The sequence below is a fragment of the Neophocaena asiaeorientalis genome, unplaced genomic scaffold (genome assembly GCF_003031525.2).
Source record: "Neophocaena asiaeorientalis asiaeorientalis breed wild unplaced genomic scaffold, Neophocaena_asiaeorientalis_V1.1 scaffold59, whole genome shotgun sequence".
NCBI classification, from domain to species: domain Eukaryota; kingdom Metazoa; phylum Chordata; class Mammalia; order Artiodactyla; family Phocoenidae; genus Neophocaena; species Neophocaena asiaeorientalis.
Genome location: NW_020174268.1, coordinates 5,997,401 through 6,013,101, shown reverse-complemented (window position 1 = coordinate 6,013,101; position 15,701 = coordinate 5,997,401). Strand labels below are relative to the sequence as shown.

The following is a 15,701-nucleotide window of genomic DNA, read 5'->3' as shown; positions in this document are numbered from 1 at the left end:
TAAATAAATAAATTTATTTTTAAAAAATTCAGTTTGTACAAGCACTTTAATCTTTCTTCTTATCTGATGGAAATATTTTTTCTATTAGAATGATAGCCTTTATTTAGGCTATTCTAAAAATATGCAGATGTAGCCAGTTTTGCTGTCATACCTTTTTCTGATTTCTTCTATTACATCTACACAAAAAAAGGACTGGGGAATATTAACTTTCTTCTATGGTTTGATTTTAACTCTTTTTGTATATGGAGTTAATTGGATATATTTAATTTGGAAATAATATAAATGGGTTTTTAAAAAAATGATAATCAGTTGTACCTACACTCCTTATTAGATCTTTGCTTGGTCCAGTCATTTCCAATGTCATTGAGCATATATTAAAACCTTGTTTAAAAATTCTTGGTTGAGTATTCTGCTTCACTGATTAAACTAAACTATCTCACCTTATGTCAGATCTGTACTGATCCACTACTGACCTCACATTCCTTACATATAGTTAAGTTTTAAACAAGGCCTGAATAGGCCTGAATATACCAAAATCCTGTATGAATATACTAAATATAATGTCAAGAAAATACATAAGATACTTACCACTGGTTTGACAATGTTGGAAAGAAGTGCTTCAAAAGCTTTAGTTTCTTCATCTTTTTCTTAAAAACAAAACAAAACAAAAAATGAACCTAAATGCAATCATCCCACTCCCTTCCCAATATGTCTTCTAAAACATATACCAAGTGGTTGGTATTTGAGAGTTTTATTTTCTGGTTTTTACCTCTTAGTTCATATTCAGCAGCTTGTGGCTCTTTAGAGTTCTTCCGCCTCAGTTTCTATGTCTGTTTTAACCATGATTACTAATTATAATACCACTATACACATCTGAACTAGTCAATAAGTTTTACGGAAAGTATATTTTTATACTTTAAAAAAAAAAATAAAGAATACTCTCTCTCTGGAAAGTCCTTATTTTCCAATCTCATACCTCTTAATGACAAGTTAACTAAGTATTTGTTTCATGACATGCCTTAACTGTGGTTCCCAAAATAGGAATATAATTGACTTGACCATAACTTATAGCCACCACTGATGTATCTGAAACTTTAGCTTAACTCTTCTGAAACATCAGTGCTGAAAAGAATGATCAGAAGGTCTCAAATATATGGGAGAACATTTTGATAAATGTTAATAGGCAAGCCAAGAGGCTGTTAAAGCATTAAATTTGTTGATGGGGAATGGAACTTTTAAAGAAAAGGAAGTAATGCTCAGAGTTTATATGGTGAAAGTCACAGGTTAAAAGGAAGGATCCAAGGGAAACATGGGGATTTTGAAACAAAAGAACTTTTGAAGAAAGAAATGGACAATACTCTATCCTAACTACAGAGTATATAAATAGATTGGTGAATGACAGAACTAGTTGCTTTCAAGGACTTGCGTATAAAGAAGCTGGGAGGATTAAAGAGTTTTGATAAAAATCAGCATAGCCTTATCTAGGTCCAGAAAGAAGAAGGAAAGGAATCTGGATGAACTTTGAGTTTTCCTATCAAAGACAAATTTCTCTTGGTTAGTAAAGTTTAGATATAGGTGAAATTATTAATTGAGCTTTCCCAAAATATAAAAAGAAATACCCTAGTAACAATTTAGGTTCTAAAACTTTCCTGTCACATTTAAGAAGTGTTAGGCTATTAATCGACAGTTTATGTGAAGCATGACGAAATGACTGAAAGGTTAGAATATACTTTTAGTAGGTTAAATGATGATAAAAAGTACAATTAGAATATATTGTATTTTAAATAGTTACCTTCTATTTCTGTATCAATTTGCACACCACCTTTTCCCCTTCCTGACTTGTTCTTTGCTGATCCTATGTTTACACCACTAGCATTCTGCCCTTTCATAAGCCCATTATGTTCATTTATGGGAGAAGGGCATTTCTGGGGTGATGATGGTGGACTGTTCATTTTATCCTTCTGTGTTCCTTGGCGATCCTTTAATTTTTTCTGCAAACGTTCATATGTCTTACTAGATCTTTCATCTCTAAAGTTGGACCTTCCATGTGTAGAGTGGGCATCTGAGAAGAAATAAAAATAAGACATTTAAAAAGGTCACTCTCTCCAAACCCATTTATGGCATGAGAAAAGAACAGGAAATAAATCTATCTATATTATATAAAACTTATGTATTATAAAATATTTCAAAGAATAATCTTGCATAACAAAGCTATTTCTGTGTCTCCACCAACTGAGAGAACCAAGCTTTGTGACTTGATTATAACTGTAATCTTATAGACACTTCTTTCCTTCCTCTTTTCTCAACTATTAATCTCCATAGAAACAGCTTGCTGATATGCTATGACTATTACAGGTGGGGAATAAGAGCTGAACTGAGCTGTGTACAGTTCTTCTTTTACTCTTTTGTAGCCATTACTTTTAGCATCTCTTTCAACTTCACACATATCAACTAGTAAACAGAAAATCTCCACCTACCTAAATTCCCTTATGACTCAAAAAAAGCAAATCATCACTAAAAAAATGAGGTTTTAAGAGTCAGCAAAAAGAAGTGAGTGGGACTGTTAACTAATAACAGAATCTAGGTACAGAGTGTTACATTTTCAGATATTGTAAACTCAGGGCTGAGACTCAGAATGTATTCATTCTAATAAGTCATAGAGCAATGTAATATAAATCAATACCCTCATGAATATTGTTAAATCAGTTATCCTCAGAGTTCATTTTCATTGTAAATTTAAAATCTGTAGTGAGGAAAATATTTTTCAAAGGAAAAGTCTCAAAAATCTCAGTAAAAAAAGTTTTAATTTATCAGTGATTTAAGAAAATTAGTATAATATTCTTGAATACTGTAAGGATATGCACAATAATATTAAAATAAAACCCCAGGAATTTGGATATATACAAGTAAAAGAGTAAGTTTAGAGCCTTACTTCATATTATACACAAAAATTAACTCAAAATGAATCAAAGACCTAAATGTAGGAGCTAAAACTATAAAACTTATAGAAGGAAACAAGCACATATCTGCACAACTTTGGATTTGATAATAATTTCTTAGATATGACACCAAAAATACAAAGCAATCAAAGAAAAAATAAGGTGGACTTCATTAAAAACTTTTCTGCATCAAAGGATACCATCAAAAAAGTAAAGAGACAACATGGGATAAAATATCTGCAAATCATATATCTGATAAGAGACTTGTATCCAAAATACATAAAAACATTTACAACTCAACAGAAAGATAAATAACCCAATTAAAAAGAGGTGAAGGGGCTTCCCTGGTGGCGCAGTGGTTGAAAGTCCGCCTGCCAATGCAGGGGACACGGGTTCGTGCCCCGGTCCGGGAAGATCACACGTGCCGCAGAGCGGCTGGGCCCGTGAGCCATGGCCGCTGAGCCTGCGCGTCCAGAGCCTGTGCTCCGCAACGGGAGAGGCCACAACAGTGAGAGGCCCGCGTACCGAAAAAAAAAAAAAGAGGTGAAGGATTTAAATAGACATCTTTCCAAAGATGATATAAAAATTGCCAATAAGCAAATGAAAAGATGCTCAACATCAGTAGTTACTAGGGACAAGCAAATCAAAACCATACTGAGATAATACTTCATACTCACTGGGATGGCTAGAAGCTAAAGACAAATTTTGGCAACGATAGGAAGAAATTAGAACTCTCATACATTGCTGGTAGGAATGTAAAATAGTACAGTCACTATGGAAAACAATTTTGCAGTTCTTCAAAAAGTTAAACATACAATTACCATATAAGCCAGTAATTCCACTCTTAGTTATATACCCAGGAGAAATGAAACCATATGTCTACACAAAAACTTGTACACAAATGTCACAGCATCATTATTCATAACTGACAAAAAGTGGAAACAACCCAAATGTCGATCAACTAATGAATGGAAAAACAAAATTATATCCACATAATGGAATATTTTTCAGCCATAAAAAGGAAAGGAGTACTTACCATGGTACAAGCTTGAAATATACCTTGAAAACAGTATGCTAAGTGAAAAATGCTAGATACAAAAGGCTATATATTGTATGAACATTTACATGAAATCTATAGAGTAGACAAATCCATAGAGACAGAAAGTAGATTACGAGGTGGGGGAATTGGGACTTACTCTTAATAGACACAGAGTTTCTTTTTGGGATGATAGAAATGTGTTGAAATTAGATAGCAGTAGTGAATGTAGTATCTAGTGAATATACTAAAAATCACTGAACTGTACACTTTAAAATGGTGAATTTTGTTATGTGAATTATCTCAATAAAAAAAGAAAAAAAACACAGGGACTGTAATTAATTAGTGCATACTTTAAAAATGTAGTTTATCCAAATGTTTTTATATTTCATTTACTACGCAAATAGAATGATAAATGGACCATGAGGGGAAAATAAAAAATATGTTGTAATAACAGGAAATTTATTATCAAACAGATCTGAGAGGGTTAAAATCCTCAACAATGAACTAGTTGTGACCTTGCAGAAATTACTTAACATTTCTGAGCTTCAGTTTAATTATCTGTATTTTGGAGGACTTTATTGAGGCTTAAGTGAGATAATACATGTATGAGCATAGTGTCTAGCAAAGTTCAGCCTCAATAACCATAGTTGTTGACAGTGAAATGTTGGATTAGGTCCCACTTTGGGAATCCAAACAAAATATGCATGGAAAAGGGGTCATGGAGGCAGCTACTAATTATAAAACTACTGTAAGTTACTAGGATCTAGTGGTAAATTCCTTGGCTTATAACCTCAAATACAATGTAACTCTTATCTTCCATCACTGGGTAGCTGGTTTTCAGATTAGTGCTCTTTGTAGATCTGTATGCTTCACTTTCTTTCTCATCGCTGTGAATCATATTCATACATTCTAATGCATATCTCCTCTGAATAACAGTGGGTTTCAACAATGTAAAACAGTAGTAAATTGTAATATTTAGCCTTTTCTTATAATTTTCTCAGACACATTTTAAAAAAATATTTATTTATTGATTGATTGATTGACGCATTGGGTCTTCGCTGCTGCGCAGACTTTCTCTAGTTGTGGCCAGAGGGGGCTACTCTTCGTTGCGGTGCGTGGACTTCTTATTGCTGTGGCTTCTCTTGTTGCGGAGCATGGGCTCTAGGGGTACAGGCTTCAGCAGTTGCAGCACGTGGGCTCAGGAGTTGTGGCACACGGGCTTAGTTGCTCTGTGGCATGTGGGATCTTCCCGGACCAGGGATCGAACCTGTGTCTCCTGCGTTGGCAGGCGGATTCTTAACCACTTCGCCACCAGGGAAGTCCCTCTCAAACACATTTTAAAAAACTAAGTCATAATTAGGAGTAAAAAATGGAAGAGACCGATTTATAGTATTTACTCTGGCTACTCAAAATTAAGTTCATGGGGCTTCCCTGGTGGCGCAGTGGTTGAGAATCTGCCTGCCGATGCAGGGGACGCGGGTTCGTGACCCGGTCTGGGAGGATCCCACATGCCGTGGAGCGGCTAGGCCCGTGAGCCATGGCCGTTGAGCCTGTGCATCCGGAGACTGTGCTCCGCAACGGGAGAGGCCACAAAAGTGAGAGGCCCGCGTACCGCAAAAAAAAAAAAAATAAATAAATAAAATAAAGTTCATTGGACCACTGCATGAGCCTCACCTGGAAATTTGTTAGAAATGCAGAAAACCAAACCACACTCATACCTATGGAATTAATATGCATTACTTGGGCAACAGAAATAAGTTTGAAAAAAATGTAATATATTACATAATATATATAATACATCTACTACTTATAGGTTGTGCTACACAATTTAAATTTTGTATTTAGAGTTATTTCTTCTACAGATTTACTAAGCGTAAATGACAGGTACTGATTAAATGCAAGGAAAACAGTGATGAATAAAACAGATTCAGTTCTTAGGTGGTTTACAGTTAAATAAGGGAGAAAGACATCCAAGAAAAGAACAAAAAAAACCAAATTGTGTTAAGTTCTGTGAAAGAAACAAAAGGTTTCAGTGCTAGAGACTGAGAAGGATAGGTTAGGGAAGATCTCTCTGAAAGCTGAAATCTAAAGAAAAAAAAAAAAAAAAAAAAAAAGAAGCCTTGTATGGAAAAGGGGGAAGAGCACTTCTGGTAGAGAGAACACCATTTGCAGAAGCATTGAGGCAAGAAAGAGCTTGGTTCTGAAAAACCGGAGGTGGGGCACATGCATGGGAAAAAGTGGGACAAGGCAGGATCTTGTCCAGGTCAGCCGTTTGCAACCAGCATCAATCCTGGCCCCCAGGAGTCATCTGGAATGTCTGGAGATATTTTTAGTTGTCACAATCGAGTCAGGGTGAGGGCTGGAGTTGTGTGCTACTGGCATCTAGTGGGTAGAGGGCAGGGATTCTTCTAAATATCCTATAATGCACAGTTCTGTCCTCCACAATAAAGACATCCTTCCTCAAAGATCTAGAGTGCCAAGGTTGAGAAATCCTGGTTCAGGAGAAGGGTTTAGGATTTTATTCTAAGTGCAATGGAAAGTCACTGAAATCCATTAAACAGAAGAATGGTCTGATTTATATTTTAAAATGATTACTCTGGCTGAGCCTGGATGGTTGGGGGCGGCAAGAATGACAGCAGAAAACCAACTGGAAGACTGTTGTTGCAGCTGTCCTGACAAGAGCTGATGGTGGACTAGAACTGAGGAGCAGTGGAGAAAAAGTAGATTCATTTGGGAAACTTCTGAAAGTAGATACCAGTTGAAGTGGGGGTTGAAAGAGGAGGAATCAAATGTGGCCACATCTGGTTTTCCCTTGAGCAAACTGAGTGGACAGTGGTACCATCTATCGGGATGAAGATGGCAGAGAAAAGCAGGTTCCATCATTGAGATTTGTTTTAAAATGCTATAACTGAGATGTATGAGACAATTTAAGTGGAGTTATCAAGAAGGCATTTACGGGAGTTCCCTGGTGGCCTAGTGGTTAGGATTCTGGGCTTTCACTGCTGTGGCCCAGGGTTCAATCCCTGGTTGGGGAACTGCGATCTCGTAAGCCGCATGGCATGGTCAAAAAAAAAAAAAAGGCAGTTAGAAATAAAAGTCTGTGACTCAGAGGAGAGGTTTTGACTGAAGATACAAATTTAAGAACTGTCAGTATATAGATGGTATTTAAAGCCATAGGAAAGAATAAGATTATTATTTTGTGTGTGTGTAGTTGTCTGTTCTTCCCCAAATTTAAACTCCCTGAGGGCAGATGTTATGTCTTACTGTTTTTTTTCAGTATCTTACAGAACCTAGCAACCTTGGTTAGTGGCATCAGAGGCTTCAGGTTTTAACAGCAGCATGATTATTCCTGGCTAAAAAATTTCCTCAGAGCCTAGAGAGCAGCAGGACAAAGAAAACCTCTTGTTTGAATGTGGCCCCAAATAAATACTGCTGCATGACAGAAGTTACTTCCCCTCTTTGATTTTCTGTTTACTCATCTGCCTTGAAAGGTGATCATGAAGATGAAACATTTAACATAGTGTTTTTTTGTTTTGTTTTTAAATTAATTTTTATTGGAGTAGAGCTGATTTACAACGTTGTGTTAGTTTCAGGTGTACAGCAAAGTGAATCAGTTATACATATACATGTATCCACTCTTTTTTAGATCTTTTCCCATATAGGTCATTACAGAGTATTGAATAGGGTTCCCTTAACATAGTGTTTGAATAACAGAAAATGATTGTGATATTGTTACCATTTTTTGTTTCTTTTATATAGTAATAGTACCTATTATATCCAAGCAAAAAATAGCCAACTCCATAAAACAGGAATATTTTTAGATACTTACCTACATCTCCATATACTTGTGAAGACTGATACTGTGTCATATACTGTGTTGCCATGTCTCCAGCTCCAGTTACTGGTGAGTACATGTGGCGTGGTGGAGGGGGCATCATGGTTGGTACAGGAATGAAACCAGGCAGAGGAGGATGTGGAGAACGATGGATGACTGTGTGACCACCAGGATGAAACTCTGGTGCCTGAGGAACCACAACAACTCTTCGAACACCATTGTCTTCAATAACCTACAAAATGAACAACAGATTAAAAGTTTCTTTCATAGGATGTTAAGCAATCTTTTTCAAATATGTTAGAGTAAGAATTTTTACACCATTAGGAGTTAATTAAGAAATTTTACAGAACCAACATGAAAAGATTTTATTAAGTACATTACATACATATGAATTAGCACTGAACAACATGAAGTAGTTTTTGTTATACAATGCAGTATAAATCTTAAAACACTGAGAAGACAAGCTAAATAATAATTTAAACAATGAGTTATGACATCTGGTATTTATCTTACGTGATACATGCATTTAGTGATACAGTAAAAATGAAGGGAGTCTCAAGGGAACTTTTTGTTTTTTGTTTTTTGTTTTTTTTTTTGGCGGTATGCGGGCCTCTCACTGTTGTGACCTCTTCCATTGCGGAGCACAGGCTCCGGACGCGCAGGCTCAGTGGCCATGGCTCACGGGCCCAGCCGCCCCGCGGCATGTGGGATCTTCCCGGACCGGGGCACGAACCCGTGTCCCCTGCATCGGCAGGCGGACTCTCAACCACTGCGCCACCAGGGAAGCCCTCAAGGGAACTTTTGGTTTGAACAAAATATGGGAAAAAAGCTGGATCCAGACTCCTAAGATCAACCATATATTGAATTTAGGTATAAAACTTAGGACCATGACCAGAACACTTTTAATAACTGAAGATCATTTCAAGGGAGGCAAACACCTCATATATTAACTCCCAGTTAAGAAAAATATCTGTGGCTCTGAGTCGTAGAAATTACATGTTTTTAAATAGGGGTCACACTGTGGCAAAGGATTTTTTAAAACGCCAGATTTATTCCTTTTGAACCTCACTGGACAACAAGGACATACAGGAAGGCCTAAAAAGATACAAGATTTAACCTCAAAATTAGAAATCCTTCTACTAAAACAGGGTCCTTAATCTTTTAGACTTCAATGATTACTACTGTAGTACAACAAATGGCTAACAACAGAAAATGATTAAAATGTAAAGTGCTAACTTAAAGGCAAATCCTGATATTTTCAGGAAGTACACGTTTTACTATGCTTAAACAAATTGCAAATTTTGTTTATAAACATATGTGCTTGGGAGGAATATTAGAAAACACACTTATTTGGGTAAAGGTAAGCCTAGATTACAAATAAATTACTGCTTTAGAAAGAATATAGTTGCTACTAAATAGCCTATTAAACTAACCTTACCTGTTGGAGTGTGAGATGACTTGTCTGTAATATGGGACCAGAAGAGCAAATGAATCAGTTTTTATACACTAGCTCTAGAACTACAATGCCTGGCTTCTAGCACAATGGATGCTTCATATCCCACCTCTCTCCCTATTTAACTCAGTTCTGGATTCAAGCCTCAGACAAGTGCATATGACTGACTGGTGGAAACTAAATCATACCTGGAAGCCTAGCTGAAGATAATCTGGAAACTGTTGTTTTTTCAGCCTCTAACCTATAGGAACGGACATTAGACGAAGTCTGAAATGGATTCTGAGTGACCCAAACCATGGTGTCTGTCATTAACATACTACTTTCATCTTTCTCAACTCTCTGACTCACAAATCTTAAATGATCCCGCCATTTCTGATAGGATTGTACTGTACATACTCTTAAACCTACCATCCCATCTGGTTCCCACCTATCGTTATTGCTGTATCTTCTTCCACACCAAATCCTGAACCCTTAATTCCAGCCAGGCTGGTATACTAAAAAAAACTATCTTCATACCTAACCTACATATTTCTTTATCTTGTACTTTGGTTTATGCCATCTACCCTGTTCACTTTGCTTCCCCTTAATCCATAACCATGCAAATCCCATCTCTCCTTCCAAATCTAGCAATACCCTCCTCCATTCATTAAAAAAACAAAAGATTTGTTTTTGAACAAAAAGAAATTGTTATTTAGGAGAGAAATACAGAGTGATGTGTTTATGCGGGCACATACACTAACAGGGGCAGACAAACATGACATCAAAAGTAAATTACTGAGCATGCTGCATGGTGATAAATACTACGGAAAAAAAAACCAAAAACCAAACAGAACAGGTAAGGGGGATTAGAAGGATTGTGGGAGGGGAACAGGTTGTAGTATAAAAGAGTGATCAGGATACGCCTTACTGGCAAAATGAAATTTGAGCAGAGACTTGAAGGAACTGAAGGAATTAGCCACACAAAAATCTGAAAGAGTGTTCTGGGTAGAGGGAACAGTTAGAACAGAGCCTCTAAGGTAGAAGTGGCTAGAAGGAAGTCAGTGTGACTGGATCAGCATAAAGGAGGAGGAAGACAGAAACAGATGAGATCAAAGAGATACTGGATCAGCATAAAGGAGGAGGAAGACAGAAACAGATGAGATCAAAGAGATACATGGGCTTCCCTGGTGGCGCAGTGGTTGAGAGTCCGCCTGCCGATGCAGGGGACACGGGTTCGTGCCCCGGTCCGGGAGGATCCCACATGCTGCGGAGCGGCTGCCAAGGCCGTTGAGCATGCGCGTCCGGAGCCTGTGCTCCGCAACGGGAGAGGCCACAGCAGTGAGAGGCCCGCGTACCGCGAAAAAACAACAACAGAAAGAGATACAAAATGGTAGGGGATGGACTTCCCTGGCATCCCAGTGGTTAAGACTCTGTGCTTCCAATGCAGGGGGTGTGGGTTCCATCCCTGGTGGGGGAACTAAGATCCCACATGCCGTGCGTGGCCAAAAAAAAAAAAAAAGGTAGGGGAGGTGGCCAAGTCACGTAGGGCTGTATAGGCTTATTAAGGACTTGTATTTACTCAGTGAAACAGGGAAGCATCACAGAGTTCTGGGCAGAAGAGGGATACAAACAAGTGATTCTCATCCAGGGGTGATTCTGTGGTAACACGTGGAGTCACTTCTGGTTGTCACACCTGGAGCTGGCAGCACTACTTCGCATCCAGCGAGCTGAGGTCAGGGATGCTGCCTCAGTGCCCTGCAACACACAGGGCAACCCCACAACAAAAAATCACCACGCCTATATGTCTACAGTGCTGAGGATGAGAAGCTCCTGACATACTCTTACAGGATTACTCTGGCTGCTGAGTTGAGAACAGATTGTAGGGCAAGGGCAAAAAAGGTGAAATCATTCAGGAAGCTACTGCAGAAATCTAGGCAAGAGATGGTGGAGGCTTGGACCACGGTGGTAGCAGTGGAGGTGGTAAGAAGTGGTCCACATTCTGCGTATCTTTAAAGGTAGAACAACAACATTAGCTGATAATTCCAACGGAGAAGTGTGAAAAAGAAGTTTTGGAACGATGGTATTTCACCAACAGTGAAAGGGAAGGCTGCAGTTAGAACAAGTCATTTGGGGAGTGGGGGCCAGGGAAGATTTGGAGTTTTAGGTTTTGCGCATGTAAGTTTGGTAAGTCTGTAAGACAGATTCTAAGTGTAAATGTTGAGTAGGCAGATAATAGTAGTCTGCAGCTGCAGAAAGATTGGGAAAGGACAACCAGGTAAGGCAGGAAGAAAACTTAAGAATGTGGAGTCTGGAAGTTTCATTAATTGTGTCAGGGAGGAAGGATCAGTTCTGTCAAATGCTGCTGACAGGTTTAATAAGATGAAGACTAAGGACTGACCATTGGATATAGCAATATGTAAGTCATAGTGACCTCGATGAGAGCAGTTTTAGTATGATCATAGGGGCAAAGCCTGATTGGAGTGGATTTAAGAGAGAAAGTGGGGAGGAGAACTAGAGAGGTAACAGCACAATTCTGGAAAGTTTTCCTGCAGAGAGGAATATGGGAATAGGGTGGTGACTGACAGTAGTAGAGTCAAGCAGCTTAAAAAATTTGTTGTTTTTAGTGAGAGCAATTACAACATACTGATATACTAATCAGCACAATCCATCAGAGAGTAAGAAATTGATGACGTAGGAGAGAGAATGCTAGAGTAATGTCCTTGAGCAGGCAAAAGGACATGAGATTCAGGGCTCCAGCTGGGGCACAGGATCTAAACAGGAGCAGAAAAGTTCGTCTTTGTTCTAGATGAAAAAGAAGTATGGACTGATGAGATGAGAAGGTAGAGCATGTAACTCCAGATATTGGTAAGAATGTGGGGTTAGGAGCCAGTAGATAGTTTCTTTTGATTATTCTCTGTGACCCTTTCCTAGACACCACAATCTCAGTGATCTCTGCTTCCTAACAATTCCATTGCATTTATTCTCTATCACTTGTTTGGTATCCACAACACTGTAGTATTTGTTAATTTTCCAAATCCATATGTCTTACTCTATAATTTAACTGTAAGTTTCTCAAGGGACATGTATTAACTATTTAATCCTCAACACAATGCTACAAATAGGTAGTATTATTATCTCCATTTTTTAGATGGGGAAACTGAGGCACAGAGATGTCAAATAACTTGCAAGGTCACACAGGTAGTAAGTGGAGGAGCTAGTAACTGAACTCAGGTAATCTGGCTTCAATTATATGTTCTTATTCATTTTGTGGGCATAGAATCCACAAACACCTGCCTTTTACTGCCTTTAAAAATTTCACAAACACAAGTGAGATCTCATCGGTTAAAAAAGAAATGGCTAAATTACTTTTGAAATTAAAACTTTTCTTTTGAAAAGAAACATTTCAAAAGTAATGTTTTTATTTTCTTCTGAAAAAGAACATCTCAAATATAAAGATAAACTGAGGGAAGAGAGATTGGGGAGTTATTAACAGGTTGTGAAAATGAATAAAAGAAACCTCATTTTAAAAAAGAGTTGGGAAGCCCTGAAGGCTTCTCACTTACTACTGCTTGCTGCCCCTCGGAGACACTAGCAAGAAGCATACCTTGCATTCCCCAACCAGAAGAAGCTTACTTTACATACCCCAGCTGGAGGAAGGGAGATTTTTCTCCTCGCCCAGCAACAGCCCAGCCAATGAGAAGCCACCACAACTAGCCTAATGAGAAGCAACCCATAACCCTGAACTCTCTTTCTTCCAATGGATTTTGCTCAAAAAACCACCCCTTCCCAACCCCCCTCTTTTCTTTATAAAAGAATAGGCCTCTTCTTTGTTTTGGGGACTTGCTTGTGGTTTGCTATAGTTTGCATGCCCTGAACTGCAATTCCTCTGCTATTCCTGAATAACCTCATTTCGCTGCTATAATAACTATGTGTTTTATTTTTAAGATTGATAAGGTACAGAGTTCAGCTTTGCAAGGTGAAGAGTTCTTGTGGATGTATGGTAGTACAACAGTGTGAATGTACTTAATACCACTGAACTGTACATTTAAAATAGTTATGATGGTAAATTTTTAGTGTGTATTTTACCACAATAAAAAAAAAAAAAAAAAAGCTAAGATGCAGAGATTAAAAAAAAAAAGAGCCAGAGCAGGACCAAGAGTGTGTGGAGAACTCCACCACTTCCAATAACCACCTGAGCAGCCAGTAACTTCAGAGTAAGGCCAGAGACCTCAAAACTATCTGCTAAGTCTCCAGCTGCCAAGAAATAGCCAGGACATTGAATTTTGTATCAACAGGGTACACTGACGGTGGTGATTAAAATAAAATCAAGTCATGAAAAGGAAAAGAAAGTAAAATATCCAAATTAGTCTATGTTAAAAAAAATTAAAGGCAATGAGATAAAATTAAATGGAACTATCAGCATAGTCTGACCACCTAACCACATATGCCATGCAATTTCTAATTAGACAAAGCCCTGCTTTCTTTTCTTTATTGAACACAGACGTAATTGAGAGGGACTGCAGAGGAAGGAGGTTGTGTTTACTATCTGACATTTTATATTGTGCATAATATACATTCCATGACAGATCTGTTCTGTATACTGTTTTCTTCCCAATATCTGGTATAATACACCTAGCATATGACAGATGCTCAAAAATTTTTTTGTTTTATGAATGATATGACCAGAAATAAATTCTATTAGTTCTACTCGAATGCTCCCCTGCTCCCCCCTTAACACCAAACTACTAGGGTTTTGTGACTTCTTCAATGCCTACAGTCTCTGCTTCCTCAATACTTTTAGCAACCTACTTCTATTGCCTCACCCTGAACTACTCCAACTTTAAGCTATTAAACAATAATAAAGATATTTCTGGCCATTCATCCAACAGATATTTATTTTATATATCTAATCAAAGTCACTAAGCGACTACAGCCTTTCTCTTCAGCTCTTACTGTGACTCTTCGTCCTCATCTAATCCTCCATCTAATCCTCTAAGTCCCCTTCCAGTCTCTTACACTGCTGCCCATCTTTTTTTGGCTGTTCTCTCCACGAGAGACAGGGAAGACTGAGATCAGACTGGTTTGTAGAATCTTTGAAAAATTTACTGACCTCATTGCGTGCTGACATAAAGGCACAGTGAAATACCAAGTCCAGCTCAAAGGAGTAATCTGAAACTTTTCATGAAGCTGATAGGCCCTTTCCCCACATTATGAGATCTACAATCCCCTCCCTGTTAGGCGCCCTCTCATCACCATAACAACCCACATTCTATAAAAAACAGGGGAGCCATTCATTACAAGAAAGGCAGAAGGAGAGAACTTTTGCTATTACCTTTCAGGAGTTCCATTCAGGTAAATCTATAATATTTTCTTGATAATTCATTAACTTCACCCTTAAAATACCAAGTGTTCTGAGCTGCAATGCCCTTAGCGACTATAAGTTATTATTATTTGCCAGGAAATTAAGTTCCTTCTACACTTGTCACCTTCTGCTTTCCGTGTCATCATTTGCTTTGTTTTTTGAGTTTTACTGTTGCTGTTTGTTTCTCCATTTGATGTCTCAGTTCAGTTGGCACATATTTCTGCCTCTATTGCAGTATGTCAAGTCTCTCGTAAACCTCCCTTTCTTACTTGTTAAACTATAATAATAGAGTTCGGGAAGGTTATGTCTCCAGGTTATAATACCACTCGATGCAATTTTTTTCCCTACCCTTTTACATGTTTTCTAAGTTTTCTACGTAATAATGATCAGAAAAATATACAACTTTTAAAATATACAACTATATTTGTTCTTTATCACTAAATATATTTCCCATTGGCTTGTTTGCAAAATTAATATTCCTTTATACTTAAGCTTCCGGTGAACTACATTTTGAACTATATTTAAGCTTCCGGTGAATTACATTTTCCTTTATGCATATCATTTTAATTAACTTTAGGTTTCCCTATCATATTGGATGGTATCTTACACAGTGTCATGGTTAATAAAAATTTTTTTTAAAAAAGATCCATTTTTCTGATCCAACAGTAAAAGTTATGTAACTGAAAAATTAAGTCTGACTATTCCCATTACTGCTGAGTAGAATGCTAAAGTATCAGAGCAATAAGGTACAAATATTATAAAATAAACAATATTGTGGAGCTCTTGAATAGATATGCAAAGGAACTATAACACAACTGGCAATTTTAATGGCGAGTTTGGGTTTTGCAAATTACAAATGAGAAAAACAGAATCAATTAATCCCCAAATTACCCAGTGTATAATACCCTGTCTGTTATTCTCAAAAATTAAGTTAAAATATATGAGTTAATGATGAGTTCACACCTGAAGTGCTTCTAAACTTAATGGGGACATGCCACTGGTAAAACATCAAAAATTTGAAGGTTGATTTATCCTGGCTAAATCATGATTTCTTCTTGTTTCTACTAATAAGTATTTTTGTTAAATCTCAATCT

General features: G+C 37.6%; 1 protein-coding gene across 4 annotated transcripts in view; it reads right to left on the bottom strand.

Moving 5' to 3' along the window:
* The window catches only part of FNDC3A (fibronectin type III domain containing 3A), a 160,156-nt gene that overhangs the window by 45,864 nt on the left and 98,591 nt on the right, over positions 1-15,701 (bottom strand). For all 4 annotated transcript variants that reach the window (XM_024755384.1, XM_024755383.1, XM_024755385.1 and 1 more), the window contains 3 exons: positions 7,808-8,045; positions 1,793-2,062; positions 589-647 (listed from right to left, as the gene is read on the bottom strand). In XM_024755384.1, the coding sequence (XP_024611152.1) occupies positions 589-647; positions 1,793-2,062; positions 7,808-8,045 (567 nt within the window). The remainder of the gene's footprint in view (positions 1-588; positions 648-1,792; positions 2,063-7,807; positions 8,046-15,701) is intronic.